Consider the following 22,630-nt stretch of genomic DNA (forward strand, 5'->3'; position numbering starts at 1 on the left):
AATATTCATTTTCCCGCGTCGTTGAATCTTTTATATCGCTCTCTGCTGCACTACGCTTTTTAGCCATGGCCCATTTTTGTTTTGCGTCGTAATAAGAAATTATTTCCTGTTTAATAATTTGCGACTCAGATTAAGTCTTCCGCCACGTTAGTTACGACGGGGTGTTGCCTCGTAAGGTGAATTAGCTCTGCGCGGCGGCGAAATTTATGCGGCTCATCTACCTACCAACATCGCGAGCTTCGGCGCCTGACATACACGCGTGTGCCGTAATTACGGTCTAAATAACAAAACGTAACTTTTGAGAAAAAAAGAAAGATAAATAAAAATTATAAGTATTAATTTATGCAAGTTTCGTATTTCGATGAATAAATGAACATATTTATTATGAAAGGAGCATAATATAATATATTGACTGTAAAGATAATACTAGTCTACAAAAAATATTTTTTTTAATTACTTTGAACCAGATAAGGTATTTCTTACAGAGGTTTTGGAGGTTGAAAACGATGTCGCAAGTCAAATTTTAGCAGCACATCAGATTTCCAGAATAATTGAGATTTAATGTAAAAATGGCTTCTTTGCCATATTTGACATTTTCTTGTGAAAAAAATTCATCGATATTCTGATCAGAAGTCATATACGTGTATTGCAGTTTTTTATTTTAACATCTTATTTTTTAGCCATGTTATGAAGGATTTTTAAATATATACTTTTTCTAAGAAAATCTATAAAAAATAAATTTATTTGGGTATATATATAATTCATCGATTGTATAAATATTAATATTGTATTATTTATTAATTACCTAAATAAACTATCCTCATGTATAAATATTGGAATCTAATTTTAAATGTATGCAGAAATAAACATATTGTTTTGTAAAATATTTATGTAAGCATAATATTGGGAATATATTTAACCTGATTAACGGAATTTGTAATGGAGCTAATTTATATTATTTTTATATTTGTTTTCGAGGCACTGCATTGTGTGTTAAGTTTATAAATATTATACCATTGCGTGACAATATCATTTTAAACGATTCATATTTCACAGTTTTATTACAATTTATATATTCACGTATTTATTTTTTTTGTTCTACATGCTAAAGAATTGTCCCGTTTAGATAAAATAAAAGTAGAAAATTATGTTATGAAAATTCTCTGGAATTAATAAAGATACGTGTTATACTTATGCTGTGCCATGTTATAGTAAAAAGCTGCAATAACGAGACTCGATCGTAGCGATAACTCATATTGCGTGTGCAATATCGACCTTATGACCTGCGTGTGTGTCCCCATAGTCCTTCGATCACGTGTACTCCATGTTAGATAAGTTACGATATCGTAAACTGCCGGACATCGCAACACGTTATATTCGCTGAACGGTCAGGACATTTAGGGAACACTCGCGATTCTCGCTCTCTTGTTGTTTCGCTTAAGTTCAAGCCTGTTCGTAACCAACGAGCTTCGGGATTACATTAATCGCGTGAGTTTACGCTACATTACGTGGGCTCTGCCCTACTGCAATTTATACGCACGGGTACTAGAAGATCCAGATTTGCGGCGTGTTTAACATCGGACACAGCTGCTCATCTCGTATCCTCTCCGTCCGTATATGTACGTTTGTACTAAACATGTGCCAGCAAATTAAAACTTGACATGCGAAAAAATCAAGCGATCGCCCTTAGTCGATACGCATCTCCGGCGATTCTTCGTGTTCAATCCGCGGTTTCCACAGCGAGTCTCGGTGCCCGCCTGCATCATCATACGAGGAAACCGCCCTGCATATTACGACTCGTTCCCGTCCTGTCGCTCACATTGTAAATGTTATAACGACGCGACCGGGGAAACCGAGACGGAGAGCGGGGGTGCCTTGCAAATACTCGTAGGTTGACCTAGTATCGGACAATTTTCCACGATCGATACACTTTTCCGCGAGACGCCGCCTGCTTCTGCTGCGCGAGTGTCCGAGCTATGCATCGCGAGGGATGCATCGATGTCTTTGCAGTGATAGATTCGAAGGGACAATTTTTTCGAGGCTAATTAGAGTTGAAACGTCCTTACTAATGCACTGAAAAAAGACCATAGTAAAAATAATTAAGCTTACTTAGATGATAATTACTAACAGCGTTTTTAGCTGAGTAGGTTTGAACCAATCTGGATTAATGACGTACTACTGGTAGAGCATGTGACATCATTAATCCAACCCAGGTCAGTTCGTATCCACTGTAATTGAAAACGCTAGCTTGGGTGAAATAATTTGAATTAAATGCTTGGTTGATAATCAATTAAGCACCAATCAAAAGCTAATTCTGCTTTTCTAAATATTAACTCAGCGCTGCCATCTAGTCACTTAAGTTATTTTTTGTCACCTTTCTGTGATAAATTACCAAAAGTCACTATTGTCTAAAATAGGTTACTAAAGCCGGTATTCATAGTTGGTTCTTATTTCAAAATCATCTTAATGTCTTAAGACGCTGATGCAACCTTCTGATTGGTTTATGAAACCTCAAGACTGAACTTAAGACGGTCTTGAATATAAGAACTAACTGGCCTTTGATATGAATACTGGCCTTTTAAGAATCACTTTTTTTTTAGCTGAAGAGATTTGTGAAAGTGTTTCATTCATACTTTTGTCGTCTCGTCTGCTAACAATTGTTATTCACTCACTATTGTTTGGATATTCTGGTCCAGTGTTAAGTTTATTATTTTTTAAATTTTAAACAAAAATGTGAAACTGAAAGGCGATATGACTTTTGAAAATTACAAACATTTTTCGCGCATTTATAGAATATGTTTTTATTTCTTTATTGCATTTTAAAAAATGTTTATTTTTTTATCATCTGATGAATGTGTTTGTTCTTTTGCGTTGTTGAGATAATAATACATTGTTATATACGCTATTCAACGATAAACCAGGAAAAATAACAGTAGATGTTTTTTGTCTAAAAGAGAATGGTTTTAATTACTATGAAAATTTTATTTAAAAAGTTTTTTTTTTGTTTCTGTATACTTTACACTTATTTATCGAAAACGATTGTCATTTTTTTGGTCCGATATATGATCGAAAAATATTTATTTTTTCTAATTATTACTAAATAGTTAATTATTATTATTATTATATTAAGTAACATTTAAATATTTCTCCACTAAATAAAATACATTTGATGGATATATTATCAGATTTTTTCAGTGTGTGTGTCTGGTTAATTTATCAGCATTTTATTTCAGAAAGGACGTCAATTCATTTATTCTTAAAACTTAAGAGTGAGAAATAATATATTATTTACGACGTACTTATATCTTCCAAGTGAATCTGCCTGGTGTCCTAATGATACTTTGATTATACGAACGTCAGACATAAATTCGTATAGCGTTCTTAACTGCCTCTAAAAACGTTTTATGTATTATTAAACGTTTTATGCTGCTTTATTGTATCTCGTCGGTCCCTCCCATCGTCTTTTATATTCCACCCTCACAACTCTATTATTATTGCAAACGTAAAAAGCTGACTCGTGAACGTCAAGAGGGAGCAACATGGGCTCGCTTCGCATTTTCGCGCACTCTCTTTATTCGGGGTCCATTCTCGTAGCCGGGGCCCCGTTTTGAAGAATAATTCTAATTTCCTCTTATATGTACATGTAGAATCGGCGCAATGCCATTTCCGCCTACGATACATATTAAGCGGAATGCGTGTCACCCAACGAGGGGGTGTTCACCCGACAAAAATTCGCTCGTTCGCGCACGCACCGTGACCCCGATTCCACGCGCGTTTAATAACCGCGATAACCGCGAAAATCCCAGTGCGCGTGCACGTTACAGCCGACGCTTTAATCATCGTTTTAACGGAGCTTTCGCCGTGCATTTATTGGCGGACGTTTTGAAACCCCGTGCGGAGGTTAGCGCGAGAGGGTGCGCCCTCGCTCGCGCATATCCGCATCTCTCCACGTTTTCTTCTCTTTCGCAGCCGCCTATTTACGCGGCCTAGTTATCCGCCACTATATATTATACCGACATTCACGTGCCGGCCGATCGAGAAAATTGCGATTATCTTCATAGCGCACAACGGTTCAAGCTTTTCCTCGCGATACGAAGTCGCGATAGCACGCTCGCACAGAAAACAAGGGTAGCGCGGCAGCGATTCTCTATTTTTTTTTTTTCCTCTTTAAAATGAAGGCAACAGAAATTTTTATATAACTCCGATAACTGTCAGAGTATCGTGCACATTTACTTTTCATGTAAACTAATGTGGCCGCAGCGCATTGTGGATTACAACAATGTGGGAGCTTGTCCCTATCGCGTCTTATGTAAAACTCGGGTATAATATTGTGGGGAAATGCAGCAATAGATCGTGATAATATATCGCGCTCGCACGATCCTACCCGCATTTTTTTCCCCTCTTGACGTTTTTCCGACATTTGCCGCGCGCACATTTTTCTGCCAATTCGGGTAACAATGACGCGAGAAAAATGTAGCGCGCTTAACCGTGACGTATAGAGAAGTTCGATACCGGTTCTATCAAGATAAATGCGCGGTTGCTCCTTGCCGCCGTATATCTCGTATATCCCAAATATATCATTTTTCCACGTCGTGACTAGCGTAATACAGGCTTCGATTCTGTATGAAAATTTTAGAATAAATAGAGCTACATATGGGAAGAACGATTTTTGAGTATCTAAAAATTTAACTATATAGATGCAGATTTTAAAAGAATTTTGTTTGGTCCGTCAAAATAATTATGTAGGATGTTCATACTAGTTGCTAAAATGTTAAATTTTATATAGCACTGTAATCAACGCTTAAACGTTCTATATTTTTTAATGGCATAAAACAAAATATCTTTAATTCTAGCTAAACTTTTAGATATTTAGATATATATTTAGATCTAGATATTTATTTTATTTATTTATTTTTAGATATTTTAGCAAAACAGTCCTTTCCGTGTACGAACCTGTTTTATTCTATTTCTTCTTTCTGCGAATATTTAGAAACTTATTGAATATTTAATCCTTCGGAGCTAATGTTGGGTTTATTCACAAAAAGAATGATTAGCAGAATTATCTAAAAATTTAGCTAGATATGAATCTGAAAAAATATATATATAATTTTGTTGACTTAACAAAATAATTAGGTAGAAATCTTATATGAACAATGTTGTAAAAAGTTTTAGTATTCTAACAATCAGTTTCAACATTCTATATAATTATTTCGAAATCCAACGAAATTATTTTCAGATCTCTATCTAGCTAAGTTTTCAGACATTTAAGCAAAATTCTCCTCCTGTGTTCGACTCATTTATATCCCGCCGAATTGAAAATAAACCGATGAATTTCTTGGACTTACTCAATTATATTTGTTATGTATTTTATATATTTGCAAATATAAATTATTGGTATTAAAATGAACTTGATATTTTTCTTTACATAATTTATGTCATCTTGGTTCCTTAAAATTATTAATATTACCTTTTATTTAATATAAATTAAATGCGTCTCGTTTATCGTGACCGCAGTAATTACAAATTTTGAATTACATGTCAGCTTTTCGAAGCGTTAATATTAAAATATTATATTTTATTATACAGGATGTTCAGAATTTAAATGTTAAAACTTTGAGAATGTATAGAGGATCGATAAATTAATTTAAAAAAAGTCATGTAGAGATTTGTTCGTTTTTGCTTCGTTTTGGAGAAGATCGCAAAAAAGACTAAATGTAGTTTTCGTTTTTGTACTTTTTTTTTATCACTTATTCATGTTGTATTTATTCACTTGCTTAATGTAGATATATTGTTTAAAATGTTGGCCTCTCTAGCAGGAATGCTAGCATATTATCAGTATTGACAGCTCGTATTGCAGTCAAACACTGATCTGGTGATATTTAGTGCACTTCAGCTTCGATTCGATTTCTCAATTGTTCTCTCGAATTGACTGACAACGAATAAACTTCCTACTTTAGAACCCTCCACACAAAGAAGCCCAGTGGTGTTAGATCAGGTGATCGAAGTGACCAAGACACTACTCCTTCACATCCAAGAATGAAGCAACTATAGTTGTTTGTCTTTTTTTTGCGGTTTTCTCCAAAACGAGAGAAACGAAAACGAATATATTTCTACAGGATTTTTTTCTTAATTTATAGATCACACTCTCGAAATTTTGACATTTAAATTCCAGACACCCTGTATACATACTTCATATTCAGTAATAAGTTATACGAATATATTGCTTTTGCGATTTTATTGCGACTGTTTTTCATCTGGCTTCGTCTCGCAGTGCGCGATGCTGGAAACTTAATGATTGCGTTTTTTTTGAAAGTCACATGCCGGAGCCCGAGCTCGAGAAACACATTATTCCGAGCAATCTTGTCGCTCGCGCGCTTTTCACGCTAGAAGCCGGGACGCCGTGGCTGCGCGCCAAGATTACGACGGCATGTCGTTTCGAAATGGATCTCAGTGCCAAAAACGATCGTTTGTCCGCGAATATGGGAGACGAACGCGCAATTAATTCGCCAACGATTTCGCCAGAACCGTCATTTTTGTCGCGATACGTAGCGTGTATTCTGCGTAATAGTCACGAGGATAAAACAAAACGCTGTTTGTGAAAATCAGTAGTCGTTGCGTGTTTCTTGCAAATAGGTTACAAGATACAGAATGTCGTACGAAATGTTATACTATTTGGTTTATATTTAACATTTATTCTTAACAAAATTCGTAAAATATAATTCTACATCACAGAACTGGTTAGAATTAATTAAACGGAAAGGACGATTCTGATATAACTAAAAATTTAACTACCTACAATCTAAAAATAATTTTGTTGGGCCATCAAAAGACTGAACTAGTATACACTTTTGGAACTTAAAGTGAGATGTGTATATTTGATATTTGACAAAAGAGAGAAAGAGAGTTCTAATGCAATCTATAGCGTAGGAATAAAAAAACAGACCTAAAATAATTACATAGGACGTTTAAACGTTGATGACAATGCTGCAAAAAAAGTTTTAACATTTTAGCAATCAATTTAAACACATTTATTTGGATGGTCCAAAGAAAAAATTATATTCTGTCTAAAATTATATCATATCTGTGTTCAGCTGAATTTTTCGATATTCAACAAAACCGTTCTTTTCGTGCCAAAGCCTGAAAATTATAAGACAATTAAATGATATGATACTTTTTGTGCCATCTTGTAAATTTTCTTGTCGACCAATAAAAATTTCGTTCAATAGTCTCTGTTTATTTTTATTTTAAATTATTTTTAATCGTTCTTAGTCGACCTCAATCGAATTTTTACGTTGTTTATAATTAATCTTGCTTTCTCTATTCTTCTATTCTTGGTTTAATTATTATGTTGTGTGTCGATTAATCTTTTTTTAGACATCTTCCAATAATGCTTTTCTTTTTATTTCTCTCTGATTTAATAATCTTGAGGCATGAGAGCTTCACCGAGTTCGTTCTTGACTCAATATTACAGACATCCGTTTCGCAATACTTCAATCTGCAACCCCAAAGAGGCTCCTACGTCCACCAACTGGTCGTTCATTTGCGAGATCTCGTGAAGGTCCTCGAGCGACGATCCGTTTAGCTTCAGCGCCGACAAATCTTTATCCTGTCGAGATTACTCCGCTTTATTGGTAGGAAATCCTTTTCGCGCGTCACCTCGAACAGTGATTCGACGATCCTCCCTCTATGTAGTAAATACAGCTTGCTTTACGTCAATTTCCGAGGTCACATTTAACAGGAAACATGTCAGAAACAGAGAGCGATGGATCGAGGAGAGCTTCTTACGAAATCCTTCTGAGAGTTAAAGTTTTACAATTTTCATGTGAAACAGCGTCATACGAGTTAGTTATAAAAGTAATCAGAACTTGGAATCGAAAAAGAGGAAAGAGAAAACACGGGTTTCACCTGTACCACAGAATTGGTACCGTTTTATTCCAGAAATAAGACAACAATTACTCGCTCCGGACTTATCTGGCGGAGCGGTTTATCGCTCGCACGATACGAGCGGGCTGTCGGTTGCACTCGTGGCACTGCAGCGAAGAGAAGAGCTACGAGGAGGAGAGGCGCGCAGCGAAATTTCAAGAACACAGAACAGGCGTGGACGACCAGGCGGTCTTCTCTCCGTATTCTAGAGAGTATCCATTATTCCGCGAGGACTGCGACGTGAAATAGAGCCCCCGTGCGTCCGCCATTCTTTTTACGGTTCGTTCGCCGAATGGTCCATGGCCGACTATGCGTGTTTCGCCTCACTTATCAAGGTCTTTCTTCACGACTCCCTCGCGTCACTTTTATTTCCTCCACCATCTCGACCTTTCTGCCGAATGTCAGATTAGACGTGTCGACTCCAGTCTCCGTGTTCTCATCTCGTTTCGTAAAGAAGCCATAAAAGTAGTTCCCGACACATTCATACGATCATTGAACGCCATTAGACTCGACAAAACTGTCAGAATTCTTCAAAAAATTTTTTGCTCTTCTAAATTAGAAAATGGACACCTATAATCGCTCGTAACTTTTCCAATTCAAATTGTACGGTTTTTTGTCATTAGAATTTTTGGTAGAATTCTGGGGGAGCTATTCGGAACTCTCGACAGAACTGCCAGAACTATTAAAAAAAATTTTTGAACTGAAAAAAAATTTTTTTTTTAATTTCTCGGACGGAACTATTTCTTGAACCTATTAGGAACTCTGGAACTATTCAAAATCTATCCAGAACTCTAAAAAAAAATGATTATTTTCCAAAATGAGAATTGCGTGAAATTAATCCCCATTTTTTAAAAATCGCATTTTTATGGCTTTAATAGTCAGAACTATTTTTTAAATTTATCAGGAACTCTGGAACTATTAGAAATCTATTCAGAACTCTCTCTCTAAAAAAAATTATTTTTTTTAATAATGGGGGGCTAGCTTCACAGAGGTGTACTAATCCGTTGTTTTATAATCTTGAATATCTTTTTCTTTTCTGCTTTCAGGTAAGATAAAGTACTCTGAGAGGGTGTACGATGCGTGCATGGATGCCTTCGACTGTTTGCCGCTCGCCGCCCTCATGAACCAACAGTTCCTCTGCGTACACGGCGGCCTGTCGCCGGAAATTCACAATTTAGAAGACATTCGCAAAGTAAGTAAAATTTTTACGCACTCCAGTTGTTGCCTCGCGTCACGATGTTAAATAACTCCATATTAAAATGTACATAAATAAATCTGTGAAGCCAAGCTTTGTTGGGACAAAATTAACATTTGACATAAAGAATAAGTGCCTCTTCTAGATAAGAAAAGTCTTTGTGAAACTTCTCATTGATATTTATTTTGTCTCCCTTGTACCTTCGATCGAATCTTTTTCCTGGTGATTTTTGCAAGAAACCTTGGAAAAAAATATCTTTTGACTTATTGTTCAATTTAAACTCTTAAGATTGCTTTTTCATACGGAAAGAATAATTTTGTTAAAATATCTAAAAATTTAGCCTGATATAATTTAGCTAGATGCGAAATAATTTTCTTAGACTATCAGAATAATTATGTAGAACATTCAAGCTGATTGTTAGAATTTAAAAATAAACTTTTGCATTGTTTATCATATTTGAGCATCCTACATTTTGATGATTTAACAAAATTATTTTCAGATTTGAACATCAAAAATTGAGTCTGATAAAAGTCACTAAATATTGAGTGAAATAATGCCAATCAAACGATTGGTTAATATATTAAAAAATAATTTTACCTACTTAAATATTTTTAGTAAGTATTAGCAAACATAATGATATAATCAATCACGTTTGGTAATACTTGTTAAGGTAGTTATACTCTAAAATACATTATTCAAGAATGTCTTGTAACTTTTGTTTCAAGCAATTCAGGTATTATTAATATGCCTGTAAAATTTGAACTCGATTTACCGTCCCGTTCCTGAGATATAACCGATCCAACTTCGCAGATTTTTCTATATTTACCATTGCAATATAGCTATTTCCGTCGTGATATGACATGAATTTTCATGTAGCATCGAAACCGCATTCAAGAAGTTAATGAAAAACGAATCTCATGTAGTTGAATTTATGAAGAAGCATGTATAACAAGATCGCAAATATTCACCGTATAATATTAAAGTTTGAATCAATAAAAAATCTTGTTTTGTGATTTTATACATTCTCTTGAGAATTGACGAAGTCTACTATGGCAACATCGCACTTTCCATTGTCATTACAATGCGACTGCCATTACATAGATTTGATATATCTCGTTTCTCATGAAGAGTGAGGTTATACCATTCTTGTCGTTTCTTCGCAAGAGCCGCTTTATATTTTTCTTTTCTTACTAAAACTTTACTTTTAATATATTTTCCTTTATATCGTTATTTATGCGGATATTTGTATCTTTTATATAAATATTTTGACAGCGGTGCTTCGGTGTTTGTGCCTGTCACTATATTGTCTATTTGTAAAAATGCGACGTTACCACGATCTAAATTTCTTTTATGTACTACATGATACGTAGATTTTCTTTCTTTTCTTAAATTAACTTATTTCATCATCAATCTTTAAGCATTCTACAGAATTATTGTGATGATCTAATAAAACTACTCTCAAATCTATATCTAGCTACATTTTTAGACAAGTGCTTTAACAACAAAACGGTCCTTTTTGTGTACTATTCGACTTTTCATGCTCTTTCATCGGGAAGTCAAGTCACGGGAAACCATCTAGGACGGCGTCGCATCTTAATGAGTCGTGATCGTTGATAATTGCGTTACCCTTCGCCCCACGTCTCCGTATAAATTAGCCTTGCTATTATTTCTCGCAATCATGCCGAGGCCAATCGTTCGATCGGCTGAGAGAGTCCAATGACACTCCGCCGCGCCGGAAGCGAACCAGGGAGAGCACCGACGTGCTGCCACCTGCTCTATCGATCCATCCACCTACGCCTTTTACCTTCCTGCATTGCGTGCGGCACACGGGCGTGCGTGCGGTGCACGCGTCCCGATCACACGCGTCCGCGGGCTAGACTCTCCCGCCGGCTACAGCTCTTTCTCGTCTTACTGCTCTAACTGCGATACCAGTTTATTTACCTGCGTCTCTCGATTCCGCAGATAAACGATCAAACGAGTATTCGCTCGTATGTAGAATAGGATACGTTAAATATAGCCGGGAAGCGATCGTCTGGACGCGTTTTGAGGCGAAGGCGGTTCTAATTATTCTCTTCTCACGTTTTTGAGACGCTCGATCCTTTTTTATTATAATGTCTTATCGTCGTTGTAATTATATGGAACGAACGATTTTACTGAAAGATCTAAAATTTCACTGGATATAGATTCGATAATAATTTTGTTGGAAACTTAAACTGGTTAGAATATAAAAATTGTTCGGAGCATCGCTTGTCATTTTTTTAGTTTCTAACATTATTACTATATAATTATGTTGAAAATTAGCAAATGACATGTAATACTTCAAAAAGTTTTTATATTAGTTTCCAACATAATTATTATGTTGGAAACTAAAAAATGATGAGTGATGCTTCGGAACATTTTCTAGCAACTAGTTTGAGTTTTCCAACAAAATTATTTTTAGGTCTGTATCCAGCAAAATCATTCTTTCTATATACATACATCATTAATGTGACTTTTATTGTCAGATTATATGTGACAGAATTGTCAATGATACCTTCGCCATCCAACTTATTGTCGGGATTATTTTATTCCTGAGCATTAGTTTAAACTTTATGGGTGTTTAATTGTTGATTGTGTTAAATAACTGACAGATAAATTCTATTCGTCGCACAGCGATTCTAATATATACTCAAGGAAGATCGTCGCTGGATGAACGATTTCATTGGTTGCGTGGAAAGATTAATTTTGTTGAAGTATTTAAAAATTTAGTTAGATAGATCTGAAAGTAATGTTGTTAGACCATCAAAATTACGTCGGACACTCAAGTTGGTTACTAGAATGGCAAAATTTTTTGTAAAATGCTCATCATATTTGAGTACACAGAGTGATCGTTAGGATTGTATCTAAACTAAACAGTTATTATTTTGCAACAAATGGAACAAAACAAATAAAACGCCATTTTGTGCATTCATGCTGACACCCATAAACTGGCTTGTACAAACGATCCAAATAAAATTGACAAATTTTCTCTACAAAATAACGTTTCATTTGTTTTGTTTGGTCTACCTGTTGTGAAATAATAACCATTTAGTTCAGACAACAATCCTGTGTATGATTATTTTAATGATATAACAAAATTATTTTCAGATTTATATCTAAATAAATTTTTAGATACTTCTGCGATTAGCAAAATCGTTTTTTGCGTGTGTATCGTTGCATCAAAGTGGGGATAAAAAGAAAAAGAGTTGCCTTTTTTTTTTAGGATTTCTTAAACTCTCGTATTGGACGCCCAAGACTTGCGTTCCGTCCATTCCGAGAGCTTTCTCGCGTCTTTTCCACGTTCCGCGGTATCGCGTTCGCGTTGGCAATCGAAATTTCCGAGTGACACCTCGTATTTCCCGGCTATCGACATCACGGCTTCACGCCCGACACACGCCTGAGAGACGACGGGAAGCGATGGAGCAGTTTCGTATTTCGCCGCGCTCGTAAAAATTCGCGCTATTTTCATATTATCGAAATCCGTGGATCTCGTCCGTTCATCGGGCAGCATCCCGTTGAATTTTCTCGACGCGCAGCTGCCTGAGATCTCATCTCGTTTCGGGACGTTCCGCTTTTATACTCACGATACTATCCTCGTAAAGATACACGTCCGAGAGATAGTGGTCGAACTCGAATGAAAGAGAACGAAACAGGGTGGAAGATACGGATGAGAGAACGCAGCGATCTCGTTTAACGATCGACGGATCCTACGATTCTCGACGTCGCTGGCATAATTAAGGGAAACGACGTGCTATTACAATGATGCGGCGCTGTAAAGCGACGTAGATTAATTCCTCCGACTACTCTGGTAATTTGGAACGTGCCACGTTCGGAATAAAAATTCTCGGTAAAAATGCGCCTGATTCGTTGCTCGAGAATATTGAGAGCGAAATATAATGTGGAATGCTGCGTGGATAAAGATCTGTCTTCCATAGAAAAATAATTTTGCTGGATCATCAAAACAATTATGTGATCGTGTGGACGAAAAAATTGGTTGCTGGATTGCTAGAATATTAAAACATTTTGCAGCTCATTACTCATTATGCTAAAATTCCTGAAAAATTATTTTGATGATCCAACAAAATTATGGATCTCTAGTCAAATTCTTAGATCTTTAGCAAAATTGCTTTTTCAGTACAGCATTCAATTAGGATAATTTAATTCCTCTCACGGTAAACTTCAAAATGAATCATGACATTATTATCGTTCAACTACTAACATTTAACAACTTAACGTGGTCGAGAAGATCTCGAAAAATGGTAATATAATAAATATCGCTCATCCATCGAGCAAAGTTTTCCCGAGAATTTATTTATTGGTATATAAGTTCTAATCGCGGTTTCACGATTACTGTCCGTCGCCGGACAGAATTTCGAGTGCCGCGTTTTATTTCCGAGCGGTTTTATCGCTGGCGTTTCAGAACGTTTGATATGGAAATCGACAGTCCCAGTTGGACGATATCATGAGTCCTTTGCGAGCAAGAGCCCGTAAAACGTGACCATACGCGCTCTGCACCTTGGAAATGTTTCTAGGCAGCACTTTAACCGCCTTTCCGCTTCTCACTATCCGAATAATCGTTCTGAATCTTTCATCGCGACTCGCACGCATGAGACGTCACCCCATGGGCGGGAGAGGTTCGAAAAGCTCGTGCCTCGAGAAACTCACATTGCAATGTATGTGTGAAGATATCAAGATATTCGTCCGTTAACCTTCCTCGAGAACTAAATAAATCATGAGCGTATTTTTAGAGTAGCACGCATTTAGTTTCGAAGATGTTAAATCGTGACGTATGTTTGCGTAAACATTGCGAGTTAAAATCCTACAAGATCACGAAACGTGTGTGGCCTTGTCAATAGTATTTCATTTAATCTTTAAGTAGATAGACAGTCTAAAGATACACAGCTTAGAACACCTAAAAAGAATTTTAATTTTATTTTGTTAATTCGTAATGTCAAAATATACTCAATTTTAAATTATTTCTAATTATTTTTCTGTAAATAGTCGCTACTTTTACTAATTAAGAAGAATTACTGAAATATCTTTAAAAAGTTAGTTAAATATATAGAACTGAAAATAATTTTGTTGTATCATCAAAATAAATATGTAGGAAGCATGACAATAATATTGCAAAAGTTTTGACATTCTAGCAATGAGATTAAATGTTCTTTACACTGGAAAAAAGTATTTAGTTGCATTAATTGGAATTTTGGTTGAAACTGAGCAAAATAGAATTTTCTGGTTAAATCTATTAAATTTTAGCTTAAATATAACCAGAATGTTGAATGATATGATCTTTTGATTTGTTCATTTTTAAGCAAAAATTTGTTTGTTATAATACAAAAGGTAAATAATGGACTCCTTGTAATTCAATAAAAAAGAAAGAAAATTTAATATTGGCTAGTATTACCACGCTGACTCTATACTAACCAACGTTAAATTTTCTTTCTTTTTTTATACAATATTCTTTCTTTTTTATTATAGTATACATAATTATTTTAATGATCAGCAAAACCAACCTTTCCTTGTGAGGTGCTATGGTCATCACATCTATCTATTTAAAGGTTTAAAAATCTGTTTTCGCGAGAAAGAGAGAGAGAGAGAGAGAGAAGGGGAAAGAGGATTTTGCACGTTGTACGTTCTGTTCAGGACAAATCTGAATACGAAGGGTTAATCGTTAACAATTTAAAAGCTCCGCTGAAATGAACATCGTGAAACGATTGGTATTAATCTCGGAATCGCGCGAGGGCCGTAGATCTGTATTAAAGTCGTCCAATTTCGTATCGGTCGTGGCGCATTAGCTCCGTTTAATTTATGGAAGGAGGGAAGAGGGGGGAAGAGGAGGGAAAGGATAGGATCGTGCAGGGCGGCGCGTGCATTTTATCGGCTGAAAACTTGCGATTTATGTGATCGTGTTCCGGGGGCCGCTTTAAATAGCGGGCGAGCTCGTGCTATCGCGCCGCTATTAACTTAATCGCCTTGCACGCCTCGCATGCGCGTGTATGCACGTGTATGCGTGTCACGACGGGGACCTGCTTTTAACAAGCGCAATAATAACAAACAGCGCGGAAGCAAAAAGGGTCGACGGAGAGGTACGAAGAATGCCGGGGAAAAATCTTAAAAACACATCGACCCTGCACGGAATTTTCTTCGTGGCGTTTTCCTTCAGAAAAAGAGGAAAAATTAAGAAAATCACATCGCAAAATTTCCACTTTAATCTTCAATATGAAACACAAATAGTATCTATAAGTACCATGAGTATACATTTACGTAACGTAGAATAAAGTATTTTAATGTGAAGAGATATCTTTGAATGTCGTGTAAGAAGAAAAGATAACAAACATACTTTGTATTTTCTGTTGGACTATTATTTTAATAAACATAGTGATAAAAATGCTTTTTGCTGTCTAATTGGAAGATTACCTAAAAATTAAAATATTTATTTCATTTATTTTGAGAGAATTGTTAGTTCCTGATATAAAGATAGTACCTACACATGTTACACACTTCAGAAAATATTCTAAATACCTAACTCCAAAGGAATTTATTGTATAAAAATCGTAATATAACTATCTTAAAAATGGTTACTGACTTTCTTAATGTATAAATATATATACTATATATATATATATAAAAATGCAAATTTTCCATGAATCTAACCTTTTAATTAAAGAAAGGATAACAGTATAAATCTGTTTATACAAGATTCATTTAAAAAGCATCTGGTTTTAATCTTTGATTTGAAATCATAAAAGATACTAATTGTGCAGTATCCAATAACCTATGGTTACTTCCAATGTTTTTTTAGAACGATAACGGAACATTTTTCTTTTGTAGCATTATGCTAACAATGACGATAATAATCGTTTTATCTTCGTACATATACACTGTATAAAATAAAATGTTAATTTTAACCTATAGACGTTTAGAGACATGAAGAAATGTTAAAATTAACATTTTATTTGTTACAGTGTATTCTTAAAGAAATTTCCATAAAATTTTGAAATACACTGACAGGAAGGTTTTTGTATTTGTGTGTGTGTATGTGTGTGTGTGTGTGTGTGTATATATATATATTATATATATATATATAATTGTAGTTACATGTTACCATAATTAGATGATGATTATCGTTGCTATAACGTTAGTAATAATAACCATCATAAGTTAGTAATAATAACTATAATTCGTTCTATCGACAATTGTATACATATACGAGGTTGGCATCAAAGTTGACTACAAATTATGGTCATATTATTGCCATAAAAATGATTGCAATTGCTCTAGTTTATAATCTTTTTTAGTGTCAACTATATACATGTAGATATGTTTATTAATAAAACTACAGATATAATTATTATTACTAATATTATTATAGTAATAATAATAACCACAATTCCGATAACACGTAATTATAATCGCAAATACTAAAACACTTTTCTCTCACTGTGTTTGACTTTACAATTTTTTCTGATATTACATATTTAATCTACAAAGGATTTTGTTTCATATCGTTTTTGTTGGATTATAAAAAATTGTAAATTATGTTTATAGACATTCGGAACTGCATAATTTGCTACTATTTATCGTACGGATGCCAGTGGATAAACATGAAGCTACTCACATGTACATACATATAGTACGCGCTCACGTAGGTCATGAGATACAAATCGTTCTACAAACTATGTTTCATAAATTTTTTAAAACTGATACGGGTAGTTGTTTACTTTCGCGACAGAAAGTATTCATGTTTCTGCTTAAGCCCGATCTACAATTGCGTAAACGTAGTTGTAGTTGTAAGAATTGACTAATCACAGTCGAATACGAGGAGAATATTCGACTGTCATTGGTCAATTCTTATAACTACAACCACTTACAACTACGTTTACGCAATTGTAGATCGGGCTTTACTGCTCTAATCGCGACGTAAACGAGCCTCGTGACACGCTAAAACGTCGCCGCGATCGAATGTAGGTGGATAGTGGATGGCATATCTATAGCAATTAATAATTTCCCGAGGCTTAACCTTCAGTCGCGTTTATTTCTACTTGGGAAAAATCTGTGCGAGAGAGTATGAAGAAAGAAAAGGTCATCGTGCAATGAGCGTCAGCAATTCTCTAATGATCGTTTCCAGCTCTGGGAACATTTCCGGAATCCCCAGAAACTCTGGGAAAAAAGTGACATCTTTTAAAATTGAGAAAACGTGTGTTCAATGATGTAAGATTTTAGGAATTCACTTTCATTAATAAGTACATGGAAAAGCAGCGTTATTGAAGTATTTAAAATTTTAACTAGACAGAGATTTGAAAATAATTTTATTGGACTATCAAAATAATAATGTATAGAATTCTCAAACTGATTGTTAGAATATAAACATTTCTCTTGCAACGTTTCTCATCATTAATAATATAAATTGGCCAGGAAAGTAGACTAATAAATATTAAAAATGTGATTTATTCATACAATGCTCTCTAAAAGAGTGAAATCTCACTCTTAAAGATTGAAAATTGAGCTACTCTTTTTCAAGACTCAACTTTTAAGATTCAGTTTTCTCACGTTTTAGAATGAGATTCCACTCCAAAGAATTTACAGAGTACAAATAAACGTGTATTAAGAACGTTTTGTATATTTACTAAATCTTCTTACTTCATATAAAAAGTAATATTGCTCTTATCATGCTTATGAATTTTCTACATAATTATTTTAATAAGTTAACAAAATTATTATCAGATCTTTTTTCATTACATATTTCGTCTATTGTTTTTTCTGTGCATCAAAATATAACGTAAATAGACAATTTTTTTCTATATCAACGTAAAACGTTATCTGGGGGAGTTTCGTCTAAATAGGGCATGATTGATTTTGATTTATACCTGCATCTTTCTGTAGATTAATAACGTAGTATATAGAGTTCTCAAACAAAGCGTTTCGAAAAACAAAAACGGTAGAAAGGTGAGCAGAGAGAACTCTCGTCCGTGTCTACTCTTTCCTGATTACTAGCTATTTCTCGGGGGAGATCGCGCGATAGTTAACCCACTTCTTGCCCGTCTTCATCTCATGATCGCCCAGCTTCTTTTCCGACGTGAACAATCGCGGAAAACGAGGCTGTAGATACAGCGAAGAAGGAAGGCGAGGACGAGGAAGAAAATCGAAGTGAACCCGAAGAAGTCTTCGCTCCTTCCTCGATTCAACGTTTACGCGATTAGTCGAACGCTTTCGCCAAGTCCTTTGGTTTTCCGAAATCGGAAAACGTTCGGAAGTCGGTAATTGCAAGGACAAATGCTTGCGGACAGCTTTCGTATTTTTGTTTCTATGGCACGAGAATTTTTAAAAGTTTGAAGCTTCTCGCGTTTCAAGATACGTTTTTTATTTTTTTTCATCGTGTAATGTTTTATTGTCACGAAGATGCATATTCAGAGTTGTCATAAAATTGGAAATTAATAATATAATAATATAATTATTGGGAATCATTAAGGAAATTAAAAAACGGTCAGAGAAATTAGAGAAAAGTCGGGGTATTTTTTACAGAAGAAAAATCGTGAAATTTGAAAATCAGAGAGAAATTATGGAATTTTAGGATGAGAAATTTGTGAAAACTCGCGTATATTAATGGCTGCAGAGAAAGCAGCTTTGCAACTGTTGTACAATTCTTTAATACGATTAGTCCTTGCCTTTGATTCCTTATGAATCTAAATGTATAAACCAATCATATTGAAAAATTTTACAGCAGTTGCAAAGCTGCTTTCTCCGTTGTTGTCCCGTTCGTATAAACAGCATAATGTGATTCTTTTTTATCGACTCTTTCCTCCTTTATTTTCCGCATTATACAATCCGTATTATGAAGCATGTTAATTTATAAAATCGTATTATTTGGTTACTTCCAACGCACAAAGAGACGCGGAGCACCATGCAATATACAATAGATACTCTTTCCCTCCCTCTCGCCCTTCTCCATTATACATTATTCCCTGTGTCTCGACGTATAAAGACATGTTTTGCGAGCATCGGTATATGAATACCAAATGATGTCGCGGAACAACACGAGCGGCTTCTCGTAATTCCTTTCCCGTCGTATCTACACGCCATGACGGTCGCAAAAACCGGAGCCGCTAAGCCCCCGGTGTTTGGCTGGCGAAGCTGGATCCATCTCGCAGTGGTGGGATCAACGTCTGGACGGGCGAAGTTTTATATAATCCGCAGTAAGGCGATCGCGTATCTGGGATCGGACTTGTTGGCGAACTTGCCGCTTTAATTATGCATCGTTAAGGTATTTACTGTCGTGTCTGCCATCGCGCAAGTCGTGTCACCTGGTTCTCTCCGCTTTCGTCGTTTTATGTCACAGCTGTGAATTATAAATCGCAAACATGGAACTTGCGGACGACACTTCGAGCGCAGAGTGACAAAATTGTCGGTGAAAACGTTTCTTTGAAAAATTCTCAAACATTTTTTAACCCCTTTATTTTATCGAAGTAAAGTTTTGATTTACTATCGATTAAATGGAACATCGTTACGTGTTTTTGTAGCGAAATTACGCGTAAAACGTTTTAGCTCGCAATGCCTTGTCGACTGTCAATTGAAGCAGATGAATTGCACGCGCGGTGGGCGTGCGAAATAAACGACAGAATAGACCGACGTTCACGCTTTAACGCAAATTCATTTTACCCTTAAACGGCGATCGAACGGTTTTCTCATTCGCGAACGACCGCAATTGTTTCCCGCGAGAAAAGCGAGGGCTTTATCAGAAAACGTTGAACCCGCGCAGGATCGTGATCGCTAATTATTTCCGTTAATTAGTATAACAACTACGCGTGCCAACCTCATTAACTCCGTTCGCAGTCCGGTCTTCTGAATGGATCGCATTAATGCATTATTCACTCTTTTCTATTCCCTCCTATCTCTTTTTCCTTTTTCTTTTTTTTTTTTTATCGCGATCGTCACTTTTATGCGCCAAAACTTCGCACAATGGCGACAATTGTTCGTTTCTTTACCGCGAGTGTTTTTCTTCGACGGCACAATTTACTTAAAATTCTCAGTGACAGACGCGTCTTCTGCCATCAGCGCCAGAATATCCCGCGTATGTAACTAACGAGCCAAACTGACGAGGAAACTGGGGAAACTGCTCTCGGGATACGCCCGATACGATGATTGCGCCCAAAGTACTCCGTCTATTGCTCCAAGAGAGACTTGACAAGATATATACAATTATGCCTGATGGCATCGCGATGATCCAGTATAGTGTTACTGAAATACAGAGTTTGAACAACAGAGTAGACTTTGAAAATGCAAACGATTTAAAAATATTATTGAAAGTCAAGCACAAGATCATGACATTTTGTCTGAAAAGCAGTGTAAAGTTATGAAATTTTAGGATGAGAAATTTATAATAACCCTATCCGGTTTCTAATACGTTAAAATCTGTTATTCCTTATTTTTTTTATTCTTTTTATTGTATCTGAGCTCTAATTTAGTTATCATCGTGTGTGCTGGATTAAAAGCACGGAGTGGAGTTTATGTTCCTTAGCTTAGTCGCGTCCTGGGTCGTTTTCGAAATGAACATCCGCGATCTTTCGCGAGGGGAAAGTCTGTTTCCGTCGGAAAAGAGACGCAGATTAAGATTAGAACATTTTAGCTAATTAGAGCACATCTAAACTTGTGTCATTACAGCAGCTTTATTTAACGTATCGTCATAGACTCTCTCGTTGCCCCTTGTACCTTTGCGATTCTCTAAGTAGGTATATTTTAAAATCTGCGTTTAATCTGTGATATGGAGACTTTTGTTTAATTTTTCTGCCAAGAAAAAACAAACTGCGAATATTTACCGAAAAATATCTTTTATGAAGAAGAAATGCATTAGCAGTAGAATTAACGACTTCGAACAGAACTTTTATAGGTATATAAAGGCAAAAGTACTTTATTTTAAGACGCTTTTAATCTGGAGATTTAAGTCCAACGATTAAAAACGATTTGTCTGCGGTTTTATCTAATTCTTCTTCCGAGAAAAGATAAACTGTGAATATTTACTGAAAAATATCGTTTGAGGATAAGAAATACAGTTAACAGTAGAATTAACGACTTCGAACTTCTATACAGAGGCAAAAGGCCGCAGGCGGTTTTTTGTGGCTTTTACGTTCCAGCTCCCATACATTCGAACTCCCGTCTGCTTCCCGTATTTCATACGTGCTCTCTTTCTCTCTGAGCCGGCAACAGCCAGCAAAACGAAACGAGCTTCCGCTGGACGCGTTTATCTTTGATCTTTGCGACATGTTTTTTCAGAGATTATTATAAATCGCAGATTACGCGGGTAGCGCGGATGAAGGGGGGTATACACGATTAAACACGCGTCATAGAGAGAGAGAGAGAGAGAGAGAGAGGAAAGAGGAGAGTGTGGGTGGAAGGGGCTGCACGATTGAAAGGGATCTCCACGTGGAAACCGCGTAAAGGATACCGTTGAGATACACTCTGTGTGATATACGACACAAAGCGGAACTGTCCGAGGTATCGATCGGCATCGGCGCGAGCATCGCGGCGGCATCGCGGCGCTAGAGAGAATCACACGATCCGGTGCATTTACAGAGCGTTTCTCCGGACAATGCGGCAGGCGGGAGGGGAGGTGACGAAAAACGAGGGGCGGAAGAGACGAAGAGCGATTTTTCGTTCGTAATCCACAGACGATGCATAATATCTCTCAGGGGTAAAGGAAACATTCCATTAAGGAAATGAGCCGGGCGTCACGTTAAATTGCGTTTGTTTCGTGCCGCGGAACGACGCTTTTTTCATCCCTGAATCCACACTCCTCCACTCATCTCCTCTATCTCTCTCTCTCGCTTTTTCCACTCGTCCCCCGTCCTCCTCCACGAGTGCGCTATTGCGACGACCGCAATTTGGCCTGGCAGCCTCGTATTTTCAATTAATGTTTCCTTCAAACGAACTGGCGTGATCAACGGAATGTTCCACATTTCAACAGAATAAAGAATAACGATTCGCCGTTTGCTGACAGCATATTAAAAAAAATTGAGTAACTACGGCAAATGATGACAACTTATATACAGACGTTCAGAAAATTCCGTTTCGTTACAACGATACTTGTCGGGGATTACACGTTTGAAAAGATACCGCAGAAAAAAATCCTATTCCATATATTATATGAATAATTTGAATATAATGGAGCATTTCAAATTTAATTTAGAGACGCGCTGCAATCAGATCTCGCTACGTCCCGCGGCGTAGCATTTCAAGATACATTTACCTTTTATATAGTTTTGAAATTTAAGGTCAGTGTATAATAATATGAAAGATGACAAAACTGCACAAGGGCAATGAAGCACTATTACGTATCATTATAATAGACACTGCAAACATGATGGGAGGCATAAGGTACGGCTCGCTTCACTTAATACAGCTGCTGTCATTATCGTGCCCTAACTGCTCATTATATCGTAATAAGCGCCCAATACACCCGCGTGCGTTGTACGTGTTCACGCGGAAACGGGTCGCGAA

The 22,630-nt window shown here is 36.2% G+C and overlaps 1 protein-coding gene across 3 annotated transcripts in view; it reads left to right on the forward strand.

The window, feature by feature from the left end:
• The window catches only part of LOC108776804 (serine/threonine-protein phosphatase 2B catalytic subunit 2), a 164,817-nt gene that overhangs the window by 107,741 nt on the left and 34,446 nt on the right, over window positions 1-22,630 (forward strand). For all 3 annotated transcript variants that reach the window (XM_018543519.1, XM_018543516.1, XM_018543517.1), the window contains exon 5: window positions 8,970-9,115. In XM_018543519.1, coding sequence (XP_018399021.1) covers window positions 8,970-9,115 — 146 coding nt within the window. The remainder of the gene's footprint in view (window positions 1-8,969; window positions 9,116-22,630) is intronic.

This window comes from Cyphomyrmex costatus, unplaced genomic scaffold (genome assembly GCF_001594065.2).
Source record: "Cyphomyrmex costatus isolate MS0001 unplaced genomic scaffold, Ccosl1.0 scaffold388, whole genome shotgun sequence".
Lineage (NCBI taxonomy): Eukaryota > Metazoa > Arthropoda > Insecta > Hymenoptera > Formicidae > Cyphomyrmex > Cyphomyrmex costatus.